Source organism: Nematolebias whitei, chromosome 5 (assembly GCF_014905685.2).
Source record: "Nematolebias whitei isolate Nwh7 chromosome 5, NemWhi1, whole genome shotgun sequence".
Classification (NCBI taxonomy): Eukaryota; Metazoa; Chordata; class Actinopteri; order Cyprinodontiformes; family Rivulidae; genus Nematolebias; species Nematolebias whitei.
Genome location: NC_056502.1, coordinates 14,567,592 through 14,583,764, shown reverse-complemented (window position 1 = coordinate 14,583,764; position 16,173 = coordinate 14,567,592). Strand labels below are relative to the sequence as shown.

The 16,173-nt window shown below is 35.7% G+C and overlaps 1 protein-coding gene across 1 annotated transcript in view; it reads left to right on the top strand.

The window, feature by feature from the left end:
- The first annotated feature begins 6,808 nt into the window (after positions 1 to 6,808).
- cops7a (COP9 constitutive photomorphogenic homolog subunit 7A) overlaps positions 6,809 to 16,173 on the top strand; it is a 17,751-nt gene continuing 8,386 nt past the window's right edge. Inside the window, exons 1-2 of the mRNA XM_037676231.1 lie at positions 6,809 to 6,877; positions 13,111 to 13,233. Of these exons, the coding sequence (XP_037532159.1) occupies positions 13,111 to 13,233 (123 nt within the window). The 5' untranslated portion in view covers positions 6,809 to 6,877. The remainder of the gene's footprint in view (positions 6,878 to 13,110; positions 13,234 to 16,173) is intronic.

The window sequence follows — 16,173 nt, the reverse complement described above, 5'->3', positions numbered from 1 at the left end:
ATATAACAATAAAACCTCCAGATGAATGCATAATCAGATGCCTACCACCTCAACTGACTTCTTTCTGAGCAGGAGGAGGAGATCCATTGCCCCCAGATGATGGAGCTCCTCACCTTATCTCTAAGACTGAGTCCAGAACAACTTATGGAAAAATCCAGTTTTAGACACTAGTATGGGATCTCGTTCTTTTAGTAATGAGTCATACCTCCTGATCATGGGTGAGGGTTGGAATGTAGATGAACCAGTAAATCAAGAGTGTTGCATTTCGGCTCGGTGCCTTCATCACCCCAATAGGCTGGGGCAACTTCACCATTACCGTTGACAATTCCAAGGTCTTTCGCTTCGTCCTGCCATCTTTTGTGACCAAAACTCTCAAATAAATAAACACCTGATTGAAGCACATTTATAGATTTTAAATTAAAAGTTCACACACTACTCCCAATTTGTTCTTTTTTTTTGTACAGTAAGATAAAATTCTAAAAAGCTTTTTGTACTTAAGAATATGGGCAATGAGTTTATGACTAACGTACTTAAGGTGTAATAGAGAAAAAATCAGCAGATAAACAACAGCAAGAAATCCTATCTACAGTGTCACTTTATAAATACTTTCATTCAAACTTTTTAATATCTGAACGTTCTTCATTAAAATAAAAATCTTTCTCAGTATGATTTTTTTTAACCTCCATTGAGTTAATGCTAAAAATGCATAAAATTCACGAGATAAAAATGCATCAATTTGTGTGAATATCATTAACACCTAATCTTTTTCTGTTTAGAAAAACCCAGAAAATTTGCACCTGCTGAATTTTAATATGAGCATTTAATGTTTTTAAGCTTTATGTGTTGACATGAAAATTTGCAATCTGTTTGGAATTATTTGATGGTAAAATACCTAGTCTTTGAAGTTTTATTTTTTATTTACGAGGCTAACACTAATTAATTGCACGATTAAATACTCAAGTCTGTATGTTAAAGTTTAAATTTGCTCAAGCTAATCTGTCACAAAGACCAAAAGCATCGCAAGAATCTATTTCTCCGGCAATTCTTAGATGCATATTTGACTTTACATCATCTGCCTGTTTCTTGAGTAACAGAGCCCATCTGTGTGTGGTAGTATATCTGTAATCTAACAGCCTGGCACACCAATGAAGAAAATATCCACTTGTGTTAACTGTTACGACTTGTTCTCATGTGGGAATTGTTAATGCTGTGAAGCTAAATTCTGGTCAAACGGCTCTGCTCAGCACAGAGTCAGAGGATTAATTGACAGCTACCATGCTGTGGACTGTTTTGTGTCTAATCAGGCTCCCAGGGACTGAAGCAGGGTACTGAGTGTTTGAGGAGTCAGATGATTCTCCTGATACTTATTGACTTTTTGGCCTCCGTCTGTGCCAACGTTGCACTCACTGTGCTCTGTAAGTATAAACACAACATTTAACATTTCCCACCCTGCAGCATGAGCTGTGCTTTCAGTACTGTGCAAAAGATGTAGCCTGTAACAATAAGGATGCTTGCGAATAAATGCCTTGAACACTTTATTTTACAATTTATAAGTCTACTCAAAAGTGCTGCCTATCATGCACATCTAAAATCACTTCACCTCAGTGCAATGTGTATGGTTATTTCCTAAAATTCTGTATTTATTCTGTATTTAAGTCTTCATTTAACCCCACACTAACACCATGATGAAGAGATCTGTGGAGGCCATGTCATCTGCTGCAAGACACCTTGTTGTTTTCAAGTCGTTATCGTGTCACATTGTGAGTTTAGCTCTGATTAGACGTCACGCTGGCTGGTAAAAATCCAAACATCTTACACGGCTAACCTTTCCAGCAGTATATCTCACTGCCTGTCTCCCTGTCTGCAGGTCTCACACAATTCAACACGGATTATTCTTCTTTTATTTCAACTTAATGTGCTTTTGGACACTTGTAATTGGCAATAGAAAAGATAAAGCACTTCCTCTCCAGTCCAGTGAGGGTCATGTAGTAGAAAAAAACACAAAAGTCCATAATTGTGAAATATTTCTCCTGCGGGGCTGCAGTCTCTTGCAGCTCAGCCTGATAATGGGGTATGAGGACACTCTCATTGAAAGCAAACACAATTGCGAGTTGTATGTTCTTGATCTAGTTCAACCAGGCACACATTCACGACGAACAGTTGTTTCAATTGCCCTCATAAAAGCTATTGAGTGCAAATTTTCATATCTGCAAATTATGTTATTACAAGAGAAGGTAAAAAAATGACTTAATGGCAGCTGGGCCACTCACATATTGTTAAAACCATTAGAGAAAAAAAAGTTTTGTGATTTTTAAAATATATATTAAAAGTCTGGCATTCCTTGACACAATATACTGCCTGCCATCTTCATGTTTTAAACTAAGATTGTCTTATGACAGATAGTGTGTGGCAGCATTCATCATTTCTTAAAAAAATTAAAAAAACAATATTCAGAGTACATGTATTGTTTTTACATTGCATTAGACACATTTAACATCATAATAGCTCCTGCATCTGTGGTTTGACATGATTCTGTGGTTTAAATGGATGTGAAAATGGTAAACGGACTGTATTTATACAGCACCTGTTTGTCTTATCGAGATACTCAAAGCACTTTCCATTACAATCTGTGCCCTCATTTACCCATTCATACAGCCCTCTATCTATACAAAGAATAATCAGTGTTTTATCACACCATGGGTGTGTGTGTCCCATTGGTTTCGTACACCAATGGGACACACATCAGAGGCAATGAGGGGTTCAGTGTCTTGCCCAGGGACACTTCAGCATGTGAGTGCTGGTGGAATCGAACCCTGACACTTGCATTGGAGGACGCCTGCTCTAACCACTCAGCCACAGCCGCCCCAAAATGACGTCATTAGTTTTGAAAATGTCAGACCTTTGTTTAAATTCCAATTTAACTCAAATGAATTTACTAACCACAGTAAATCACAAGAGACTCTACACCAGTTTAAATGAAATTAAAGCCAGAAGTTGTTTTATCTTTCTGTTACTCAAAATCTGAGTCTAACTCAGTCAATTTGACAAATATTGAGCTAACAATTGGTGTGGTAGTGCCTGAGAGTCATCCTCAATACATTCTAAGGGCTCTGCAGATTATACAATGTCATTGCTTGAAACTTTAGCATTAACTATTGGAGTCAATACACTTCTGTAAATTATTTATTATTTATTTTTAGCTAACAGTTGTAATTTATCTCAAAGTTACATGCAGAAAAATCAAGAACAAAATGTAGTGTACATGCAGTCTATTACTGAGTGCAACACGTTGTAAAAACATCAGTGAAAATTGAGCTTTCTAAATGTTTAAATACCTTTTTACATGTAGCTTACATGTAGTATTCATTCTGTGTATAAATTGAGTGATGAAATGTCTTGTCAGAAAAACTAACTTGCATAAACTACAGCTGTAAAAACAAACAAGACAGTTGTGTGTGCATAGTGTGAACACAAGTGTAATACATTTCCTATTAAAAAATGAAATAACTGACATGATGATGAACATACAAACAACGTGTACATTGATGTAAAGCTTTAAAGATCTTTTTTTAAGCAAATGCTCGCTAAACACCCTGAAGATGTTTTAATAGATAAATATCTTTCCTAATGTGTAACATTACATAACAGACTAATGTGTAACAAACTAAACATGTCTTTAATTTAGTCATTGAAATGGTATGAATTGTTTAGTTGAGGTTTTATTTAACCCTTTTGACTTTAAGTTTCAGTTCAATTCAAAAATACTTTATTAATCCAAGAGGGAAATTAAATGTTGTAACTCATCATCCTGGTTTCATTAAAGAGTTGTTCTAGATGCTGATGGCTGTGGGAAGGAAGGATCTCTTGTAGCGGTCTGTCCTACAGCAGATCTGAAGAAGTGTCTGACTGAAGACACTCTCTGATGAAGCCTTCCGGATGGAAGGTGAAACGTTTCAGCAAAAAAAGAAACTGTCCAGATGACCTGACTGAAAATTGTTGGATTGTATACCTGGATTATTGAGCATGGACATTGTTGACTCTGTTGTTGTATGACAGTCTGATGAAGAGGATGCTGAGGGTTGTCTATAATGTTGTTCATTTTATGAAGAATCCTTTTTTGCACAATCATCTCCAAAGGTTCTAGAGGAGTCCCCAGAACTGAGTCAACCTTCTTTATGAGCTTGTTGATCTTTTTTAAGTCACTTGCTCTGGTTCTGCTACCCCAACAGATGATAGCAGAAGATATAGCGCTCTCTACAGCAGACTTACAGAAGATATGCAGCATCTTGCTGCAAACACTGACGGACTTCAGCGTCCTCAAGAAGTACAGTCTGCTCTGTCCCTTCTTGTAGATGGATTCACTGTTGCATTTCCAGTCCAGTTTGTTGTCCATGTGAACCCCAAGGTATTTATACTTCTCCACCACCTCCACTGTTCCTTTCTCCTGAAATCTACAATCATCTCCTTTGTTTTATTCACATTCAAGATGAGATGAGTGTTTCCACACCATGCCACAAAGTGGTCCACCAGTTCACTCAGCTTCTTGTCTATCTCTGATAAACCCGACGACTGTAGTCATCTTAGTACTGAATATGTTTACTGAACTTGTTACTGAAAAAGGATGTGCACTTTGTAACTCCTCAATTTTTATATGTTTCATCCAAACTTTTTTTAAATATTTTTTTAAAAATTGATCTTCATCCAACTCTGGCCTTCGGAAGGTCTGTCAAAAGCTTTTCTTTGACTTGTTGCTGCCTTTTTCCCCTCATTTTCAGACAAGTTCTTGTACATGAGACTTTTACCAAATACTTACATTACTTATGTTTTATGTGGTCAAATGTATTTGTCCAATAATGTCACTAAAATAAGTGTTCATATATTATTTGCTATGTGAGGAAAATCTGTGTGGCAGTTTTTTCTTATATCAAGAAAAGGCAAAGAAAGGCATTTTTTCCACGTCACAACACCACACATTATGTTCTGCTAACAGGTTTAAAATAATACATGTGGTATTTACAGTGCTACAGATGTGCAGTCGGTTTACTGAGGAAACTGTAACTATAGCAACAGAGGATTCATCTTGGTACCAAAAGAAAATAATAAGAATGTGCTTGGTTTTTTTTTTGTTTGTTTTGGTGTTAAAGGTTCAAACTGAACGTGTGCCTGGGTGCTTGTGTCTTATTTCTGGGATGCTTCAGAAATAGGAAGCAAGGAGGATTGGTTGGATTTGATTTCCACTTCTGGATTGGCCTCCCTGATAATGGGAATGAAGGAGACTGAAGATGGATGAACAATACAACACAAGTAATACCTCATGCATAAAATCATTCATGCATTTGTTTTTTGTTACTAAGATTGCTTCTGTGCTTAGACTTTCTACTTGGATATTGAACAAACACCCAGATAGATCACAGCAGATCCAAATGAAAGTAACAAGCACAAAGAAAACATAATTCGCAAGTTGATGCTGATCTATGCGTCAAAACCCTCAGATTTGGTTTCATGATCATTGAATTTGTTCTTTCCACGTTTGTCGAAGGTATTCACAGCTGTTAATATGATTTATCTTATCTGTCAAACAGTTCTTTGCCTCTGTCTGAGACATTGCAATCAGTGAAGCCAAGTCCAGAGGGACACGTGGAAACAATATATGCCACTTTAGACAGTGATTGTATGCCATTAAACAAAACTGCAGGATGGATGAAATTCAGCTAAAACTTTAAAACACATAACTGTGGGAGGCTGTGAGAAGAAAAACAATACAGGGTAATGTTTGAGAAGAAATTTAAACATGACATTGAAATGCTTTTTCTATTTACTTTTACCAGAGTTTTGCAGTTTATGCTTTAGAACACATTTTCTTTTTAGAATGAATTTTGTAATTTTACTAGGATTTGCTGCTATTTGATATAAGTAAATTGCTTTGCGGGTTGTTTTTTTACAGTTAGTTGTAAGGAGACTACTTGTAATTTATAAAACTAATACACTAAATAAAATATAATAAAATGAAACAAAATTATTTCTTGCATTGGCTTTGAATGAAGACAGCACATTTATCTGAATGATTTTTGTTAGTATATGAGTTGAGAGATTTCATTTAAAAGTGATTCTGCCTTTTCCTTTAATTAATTTGGGTAATTTTCAGTTTAGGCTTTTTTATTTATTTATTTATTTATTTATTTATTTATTTATTTATTTGTTTGTTTGTTTGTTTGTTTGTCAAAGCCAGCCATATTGAAAATGGAGAAGAACTGATTAAGTGTTACAGCACTCAGAAAAACAAGACTGCATGATTTGTAGTTAAATTTGAGGATGTAGTGAAGATGAACAAAATTTTAACAAATAAAAATATCTTTATTGAATCTTTTAGTGACTGCCTGTAGAACCCTGCAGTTACAGGGGCGATAGACTGTTTCTGTTTCTGATGTTGCTGTTTTTGTTACTCTTTTTGCCATCTTATTTGTAAAAAAAAAAAAAAAAAAAGTATGCCTTTTTTATAACTGTCTATTGTTGTCGCTGTTGTCCATTGTTGTCATCATTCTTTGTTGAAATCAGGTCTCTCTTGTAAATGAGTCCTAGAGGCTCAATGGGATTTACTTGTCTAAATAAAGGTTGAATGAAAATTTTAAATTTAGGAACACTATTCACACATGAATCATTGGTCTGCACAGATACTTGCGCTTTAGACCATCATTCCACTAGATGGCGCTGTTTTCTCTAATCTGTTGATTCAAGAAGCTGATCGACAGTACTATCTTCCCGCCCACTTCGGTTCATCGTCCAATCAGAAATTACGTTGACTTGTTGTTGTGCGTGCTCTGACAGCGGAACCCAAGGACCCAGTGAGAGGCTAACGGCTAGAAACCAACATTATAAGGTACACTTTAGGCATGCATATTTGGGTTTTTTAACTTTTGATTAAGAATGTACCTTTGCGTTTGACTCTCAGGCTATTGGTGCAGTGTTTCTGCATGATTTAATCGTCAGAAAGGATTAAATTTTAGCGAGGCCTAAAGTCAACGGTTAAGTGAAAGCTATTAGCAACCAAGCTAGCATGACACGTTCAGCTTGAAGACTATTGAAAACATGAACAAGAAATGCCGGTAGAAAACGATCAAAAATCCTAAACACTATATATGTTACTAGGTTCAGTACTATTCTCCGTCTGCTAATAGTGCTGTGTGTTTAATAGACAAAATAACTAGCTTTAAAATCAATATGCCGGTGATTTAGCATAGCAGCTAACGGAAGTACACGGTGTGTGTGAGCCTGCCTAGGAGGACTTATTGATCATAAACTCAGGAAAGAAGTTGAAAAACTAGGCTTCATTGTTTCAAATTGTAGCTGCTTCAAATTACACATTTCTTATCTTAGTTGACCAAAGTACTGTACAATATATTAACAATAAACAATCAATTATTGATAATTGGTACTAAATGTGGGTAATAGTTACTTAAACAATGAAATAAATGTTTATGTAATTTCAATCAACAAATGTGAAAAATGAAGAGTACATTCTTACAATGCTGAACTGTAAAATAAATTACATGACTATTTTAAACATGTCAACAAAAAAATTTTTATTAGGGGAGTGGTGGGCAGAGGTTAGAGAAGATGGGCCTGTGATCGGAAAGTCGCAGGTTCAACTCCCCAGTCTGACAACATCAAAATGTGGGTGGAAAAGGTGAAACACCTGCCTCCATCCTCATTTGCCCCACTCTGGGCCCTTGAGCAAGGCCCTTAACTCTCACCATTTGCTCCCAAACAGGTCTCTTGAAAATTAGTTCTTGTGACTCAATGAGACTACCTGTATAAATAAAGGGTAAAAAAATTCTGGCAGATCTATTGAAAGTCAAGCATAGACATGATCTTAACAACAATATGTAGTTTGAAATAGGGGTAGCTACGACATGCTGATCTCTTTAGTACACCCATGATTGATACATCACACTGTTTTCTTACTTATTTTATTTGTTTTTTGGTCAATATATAACAAGAATTGATTAACTTAAATAAGCATAGACTTAACAACCCTTAGAAGAACACATCCACTTAAAAACATTATTTAGAGGAGCATTCTCACCTAAACAAAATAAGTTGTGGGCTACAGTAGGCTGGTTGTAGCAATGGCTATTTCTTCATTTTCCTACTTGGTTATTGAGTATATTCATTTTATTTTAAACAGGTTAAAAACAGCCTTGCAACAGAAACTAAATTAACAATAAATACACAAATGGACCAATAAAAAAATAGAAAAATACACTATAAATAAAAGAAAGTAAAAACATAAAAAACAAATGCTTAAATAAATAACATGCCAGTGTTTTTTCTGTTCAAAAGGGAACAGAAATAAGTATAAAGTTATTTAATTCAGCCCCTCATCAATAGTTAATATATTCTTTCTCACACAAAACATTTAGCTGTAATGTATTATTAATAGCTTGGTGTTGTCACACATTCCAATACTTGCATACAGTAACACGTGCTGACAAAAATAATTGATAATTATTAATATTAATAAAAATAATTTATCATAATGTAATACATTGTATAATGTATAGGTTATTCCAAGTTCTAAATTGTACCCAGAATTATACAATTGCATTTTATTCTTACTTCATATTGGTGTTAATCCTGTTCTTCCTTATACCTTGTGAAAATTATAACTTTGTATTTTTTTAAGTGATTGATGTTTGAACATGGTTTTGATTTAACTTTCAGTCTCTTCCATATTTTGACTCCAGTCGAAGCGATGCAAATTTTTTTCATTGTTGTTTGGATGCTGCAGATTTTGAAATTTAATGTTCCTCTTGGATTATATCCACCATCCCTTATATAAAACGTGTCCCACAAGTTTTTTGGCAGTTAATCTGGGCTGATTTTATGCATAAATTGTGCATAAGTACTTACAGCAGAGGTGCCCAAAGTTGGCCCGCCAGTCCATTTGAGTTGGCCCATCAAGCAGTTCTCATTACTATAATAAAATTTCCTTTCAAGAATCAATGTGTTTTCACTCAGTCATTCAACCCATTGACTTTAATGTTAGATGGAAAAGTTGGCCCATTGACTACCATATATATGGGACTGTTTATTTAGGTTCATATTATTGTTGCTGTTAAGTTGGTTGCTGTTGGACATGCATTTTTTGACATTTTGCACTAGATATAATTATACTGAAATGCCAAAATTTCAATATTTGTTTTAATTTCTTAAAAATGACTTTTATTTGTTATATTTTGTGTTCTGTAATGTTCTCTATAGCGAATGGAAGGTTAAATAACTGTATAATAAATAAATGGACTTTACTTAAAGATGTATTTGCATTTCATGTATTATATTATTGCATTTGGCCCGAGTCCTCTGATAGATTTTAAATTTGGCCCTCTCAGGGTAAAAAGTTTGGGCACCCCTGACTTACAGACATAGTGGATGACCAATTTTCAGTGTATCTCCAGTTTGAAACTGTGGAAAACGCCAGTTACTAGATCAAGACTCTGGCAAATACTTATTTTATTAACCTTTATTTAAATGCATTGAAAATGCACTATATATTTCTCTCAGACCATTATAAGTGCAAGACTGTCACAAAATAAAACCTGTAAAGAGCTTTTTGTCAACGTTTTGCTTCTTCTGATCGCAGCTCTTCTGCTTAGTACGCAAGTTGTTTTAGGAGATCTTGTGTAATATTTACTAAAGGTGCCACTAATTGTAATTTTATATGTTGTTAGTAATCATAACCCTGAAATATGCAATTAAAAATGTATTTCCCCATGTTAGATATTTGAGTTTGTAGCTAAATTAGGCTGTATCAATAAGGTATTTATCTCTCATGGCCATCTCTGCTCTGAGCCAGAGTACATAGAAGCTGAGCTCTTGGGATTTAAGAGATTTAGGTGACAGGGCTGAAAGGAGCAGTAGCTGGTGGAAGGTGAGCTTTTGTGCAAACTACATACTCCATCTGTAGCAAGCTCTTCCACTTTTAGATTAAAAAAAAAATCAGAATGTGCTTATAGGTTGGCATTTTTATTCTGCTGTTTGACTGACATTAATCAAATAATCAAGTGCACTCATGTCTGTGGTCAATTTAAATTCTCCCAAGGAATTACCGTAAATTTGTTTTAAGAAAAACATGTTTGCATGATGTCCTCAAACAAATGTTAACAAGAACAATTAGAGATAAAAGGGAAAAAAAATCATTTTGTCTTTCTAAATTTAAGAGCAGTTTGTAAACCTTTTACCAGATACAGGTTGAATGTATTGGAAAAAGAGATTTTATTATCCTGACATTCAGATTTTTATTTCTTTGATATATGTATATATAATATAACTTGATGATATTGAATGATATTATTTGAATATATTAACTAATTAATAAAGCAGTTTATTACTACAACTATGTATCTGTTTTCAGTTTTAAAAGCCAATAAATTTCAATTAATAGTTTGTTTTCTGGATAATCTTTGAAATGTATGCACAATGTGATTCTAATCTTTAGCATCTGTCCTTTTCTGTTGAGTAGTTTGGCAAAGTTCTTGTTTTATAAATTATTTACATTCAGCTTTACTTTGAACAAAGGAGTAAAAATAAAAAGATTGATCTCGTCAAGCCTCAGGTTTAAAGCTTGCCTTTGAAAAATACTGGGGATTTTGAGAGACGCCGTTTCTGAAGCACAGTAGGTTAATTTTGCTTACCTGCAACACATGCTTGATCATCTGTTCGGCTTGTCTGGGAATATGCTCTTTGGCCCTCTTTGATGGTGATCCAGGGGGACATGTGGAAGATGTGCAAGTGTGCATCAAAAAGCATCAGGTTTATGATGATGCATGATATCTGTGCTATCAACACTGGCTGGAGATGAATGAAAAACAAAGAAGACAAGTTTTTGCTCCAGTGGGCTTTCAGACTCTGTTCTATTAATTTCTGAAAGTAGCCTCAGGTAATGAAGCCAGCCTGATGAAATCACAATGCCTGCTCACTTGCCTGCAATACTTAACTTTCTTTGTGTCCCAGAATTTGTTGAGAATTAAGATCTTAAATTATCCCAAGTCTGTAGAGCACTTTCTTACCGTCTTTGTCAGTTAAGACACCTTTAAAATGGTAAAAAGTGGCCTTAACCCCACATACAACTGTTGTTTTTTTATGATGAATTAGTTTTGCATTACGTAAAAAACTGAAACGCGTCAATCTTTGCCACATCAAACAATGATCCTTTTTAATATTTTGCTTGTTTGCTGGGATGCGATTTCTAATTTGTAGACATTTGCTTGAGGCGGCATCATTTCACTACTGAAATAATCAATTTTTTATTCAAGGGTTCACAGTTCTCAGCCTTCCTGAAAATGTTTACTCCAGGGTGTTAGAGAAGTGGCTCCGACCGATTGTTGAACCTTGGATTTGGGGGAGCATACATTGTAGCTTTTGGTTTTAGAACAATGGACCAGATCTTTACCTTTGAGGTGTTGCTAAGGTGGTTATGGGAGTTTGATTCTCCAGTCCACATGTGTTTTGTGAATCTGGAGAAGGCTTATGGCCATGTTCCGTAAGTGCTGGTGAAGACTCTCAGTCACCCAGGTCATGATCAATCCAAAAAAAGGTAAAAACGATCTGGTAGCTGATGCTGTGTCTGCATTCTTGACACAAAGTTGAGCTCATTCTTGGTGCAGGTTGGACTTAGCCAGGGCTGTCCTTGCCTTTGATCCTGTTTGTGGTGTTCATTGTTAGGATTTTAAAGTGCAGTTGTGGAGAGGAGGGTGTCTGGTTTGGGCCCTTAGGGTCTCATCTTTGCTTTTTGCAGATAATTTAGTTCTGCTGGCAATAATAGGATGGAGCAGGAGATGAACTGACAAATTGGGGGCATTGTCCTCAATAATATGAGGGTTGCTTCAGTAGTCTTGATGGAGGAAAAGTTGAGTCCATCAATTTACTAGTCCATCTATGTTCCAACACTCACCTATGGTTATGAGGTGTAGCTCATGACAGAACGAACAAAATCCTAGATACAAGGGGCTGAACTGAGCTTCCTTGTAGGATGGTCGGCCATAGCCTTAGAGATAGGTGAGTAGCTCTGTCATCCACAGGGAGCTTGGAGTAGATCTGCTGATCTTTCATATTGAATAAACTCAGCGGACGTTGTTCAGGCATTTTATTAGAATATCAACTAAACACCTCCCTTGGAGGTTTTATGTGCATATCTCACTGCGAGAAGACCTTGGTGCAAACCCAGAACTCACTGGAGGGATTATTTATATTCTCTGGCATGGGAACACATTGGCATCTCCCAGGAGGAGCTGGAGATGGTCGCAGGGGAGAGGGATGTCTGGGGTTCCTTCCTGGACCCATTGCCTCCGCAATCTGACCACGCATAAGTGATGGTTGGATGGATGCATAGATGGATGGTAATGAATCTAATTTTACCTTCAGCCCTAAGTTCATTTGCTTTACTTTTCTTTGCAGAGAGTGATTTGATGAATAAACATGCTCTGCTTCTCATTTATTGCACTTGTTGCCCACAGTGGTGCTACGCAGTGCTGCTATCTGAGTGGCTCTTCCAGTAGTTTGAGATTTAATAGCTTTGGGTAAGTGAACACAGTTGGGCTCCTACTATTTTTGGGGAACCTTTACCTAAACATTTGCCCAAAATTAAATCTGTCAGTTTATAGTTCCACAGTAATGAGATGGCAAGCTGATTTTTAGTTTTATATTTCAAAGACAAAGGACTCCTTTTTTACTGGAATTTCACTTCTTTTGGGTATTCTAGAAGCCATTGTATGATAAATTTTATGAGTTTGTGCTGATCAATTCCTCTGAAAACCAATTCTACAAACTCATTTTCTTATTTAGCCTGTCTCTTCAAATACCGTACTTTTTAGTTGTAGGTGTCTTATGGCACGTTTGTAGATGGGGTATATTATCTGTCACAGTCTACTGGGTCGACTCTAGAAAGACTGGAAGGACCTTTGCAAACTGGTAGAGAGGATGAAATTTACATCATGTGGGGAACAGCGTTTTGGCTTAAGGCATAAGAGACATTATTTTTTATCCTTTGTCATACTCGTGCTGCTACTTGCCTAATATATCTGTGATTTTGTTACCTATGCACCTTGTCTTTAGATGGAGGTAGAACAGCTTCTGTCTCTGTCAGGCTCAGCACTGGCCCAGGCTGTCAGCTCTCTGCTGGAGACCCCAGGCCTCTACGTTTTCTCTGATATCCTGGAGCTGCCTAATGTCAGAGAGGTAAACACACATTTATATGTTGTTACATATCTACTAATTGTGATTCTTCCACCCAAAAATTTTTGGTTTTACTAAAATTTTACTTGATCTTTTTTTAAAGACAAAACTAAAGAAATCCTGAGTTTGGTGCCCTGAGCCCGTTTCGCTTGTCACTATTTCTGGGCTTTGACCCAGACGTAACTGAACAAGCCAGTGCAATGGGGGAAAAAAGTCAAAGGCAATGGAAACATTTTCACAACAATATGGTAAAATCCAAAAGCTTCCAGAACTTACAAAGTGTCCAGAGCTGTGAAATGTCCAATCTACTACCCATCATATTAATAGTTTGTCACCAGCTTAATTACTTTGTCAACTGATTTGTTCTCTAAATTCATGCCAATTAGAAAATGCCTCAAACTTGCTGACTAAAATGGAAATAGCATTCCTTAACTGAATGCATATCTCCTGTCTGTGCTACGCCAAAGGTTCAACAGTTGTAGATGCACATCTAAAGATTTCAGATTGTACTTTCAGATAGTTTAATTAAAATTCATCCAGTGGTTCTTAGGCATTTTGCTAAAACATGCATGTGCACGCTCACACACAATTACATGATTGCTTACTGTTTATGGCCACGAGTAATACCTTGGTGGTCACAATTACTGTTGAGGTGGAATGTGTAAATTGGTAATATAAATTAATAATAAAGTTACATCTTTCTGTCTTTTTCTATCCAGCTTAAACTGTAAACAGTGGCCTATAGGCCAAGTCTGATAATCTTCAGAAATGTATCTTTCATTTGATTTCAGAAAACAGAAACGAAATCAGAAACAAAACAAAAAAAAAAAACCAAGTAGTTTGCTTCAGTTAGTTATTGATAAATAACTTCTCCCAATGTGAAAATACAAAATGAATAAAATGTGAAACACTCACTTCTGGCTTCTCAGCTACCTGATAGCTAGTGTGACAAAAATGTTTCTTGACATGAGGAATATTGAATAAATGTAAAGCTTTCAAGGACAGTTATGATGTAGCTGCTTGCCATACATGTATTTTTTGCCTCCCTCCACTGCTGCTGAGGAGGATGACCAAGAATTTTTTTTCGTACAGCTGATTTGAAACAAACTGGCATGTCTTTACTCTCCTGCACATTATTCTGAACCAACTTGCTTTGTCTGATGTAGTGTTTAAATGGTATCTTCCTCTGCTTCTTTTCTGTTGTGGCTGTTAGTAAAAAGTTGTTAAATAACGTGTGCCTTCTTCTAGATTGGAGCAATGATCAACTGTGACAAATGCATTTGCCGTGTACTACGGTGTATCCGTTCCAAAATTCTGCACTGTGACCATTTGCTACTAACACACATACTGCTGCACCTTCTCTCACAATGTCACACGAACTGTGTAGAGAAACTTTAACACTTCCTGTCTTTAGTATCTACTTGGCCTGCTATTAAACTACAAAACAAACAATAACTGATTCACCAGTTTATGTAAGATCCATGAAAAATCTGATAAGTTGAAACGCAGTCTCAGGCAAATGATCCAATACGAGTATACCTTCTAGTATTAATGGTATCTACCTAAACCTCACTGAAGCAAAGTTGTCAGGTATTTTAAGTAAAAAATGCATTAATTACATTTCTTTTCCTTATCATACTTTTTTTTTACCCTCTTTGTCCACCAGTCAACCTCATACACTAAATTTATAACAGCATTGTCACTCTTAGTGTTAATTATATTACATCTGTTAAACTGGCATGAGAATGCAGTTATTATTATTATTATTAACCATTATTTTGGAAATTAAATCATACTTGATCACTAGATCTTATTTGAAAAGTCCTGAGAAAGATTGAGTATACCCAATCTGCCGTAGTATTTGCCAAGTATTTGAAGCACTTTTCTGAACTAAACTGTGAAATTGCATTTGTCCTCGTTTACTAAATGACCATAATGTGGTTTCATGCTGATGAAATGGAGCACGAGCATCACTTCAGAAAATTGATGACAGTATTGTGAAATTTAATGTCTAAGGGAAGCAGCCATAAAGTTTTCAGCTCTGTGTTTATTGCACGCATGCAGAGAAGAACTGGTCAGGTTACCATGACTGAAGGAACGAGGAATAAAGATTTAGCTCTGATTCAGACAAAATAAATAAAAACTATTAAAGCAAATGAAAAATATTCATCTGAAGATGATCATTCAGTTTGAATTGATTTTTGTCTACGTGTTGTCCTTGTTCAAACCATAGAAGACTTTCTTCTAAAGAAATCTATGAAATAAAATAGAAGTTCTAAACAAAAGAGCAACAAACCTTTGATGCAACCCCTTCTTCTGATTTTTCAGCCTGAATACGTCTATTTTTATACACTGCTTTATCAAAGGGCTGCATCTTACATAGATTTTTCACTTTTTTGGTTGTTGTATTTTGTCTTTAGGTTAGTTGATAACATTAGACTGATAGTACAATTTTTTTTTCTCACACAGAATATTTTTCTGGCAAAAAGAAAGATCATGTTGAACATATCAGGCATCTTCTTTTTAAACGTGTGAATAGCAGAACAAAACATTTTATATTTAATATTCTTTCTTGCCTGTTCAACACTTGTCAAATCAGTGCTACAATTATAGAAGTAAGACAAATTGCAGCCAGCCACATTTACATTTTAAGTCTTGGCAAACACCTGGCTGCCTAAATGGAAAGAAGAAGAAGAAAAAAAGAAAACATTTGCCATGCCTAATGGGAACCTTGCACACCTCAGGTGTGTTTTTGACAGGCAAAGAATTTGCAATTAAAATTCTTAATATAGTCTAGTAAGTCTTGGAGAAGCTGTATGGGTGACCATGGATGTAAAATCCATTCAGATTCAAAAGATAGATCACCAGAGACATACTGTATTAGATGTGCATATTAAATCATCCACTTTTTTTAAGACTTAAATTAATTAATTAATAATTATA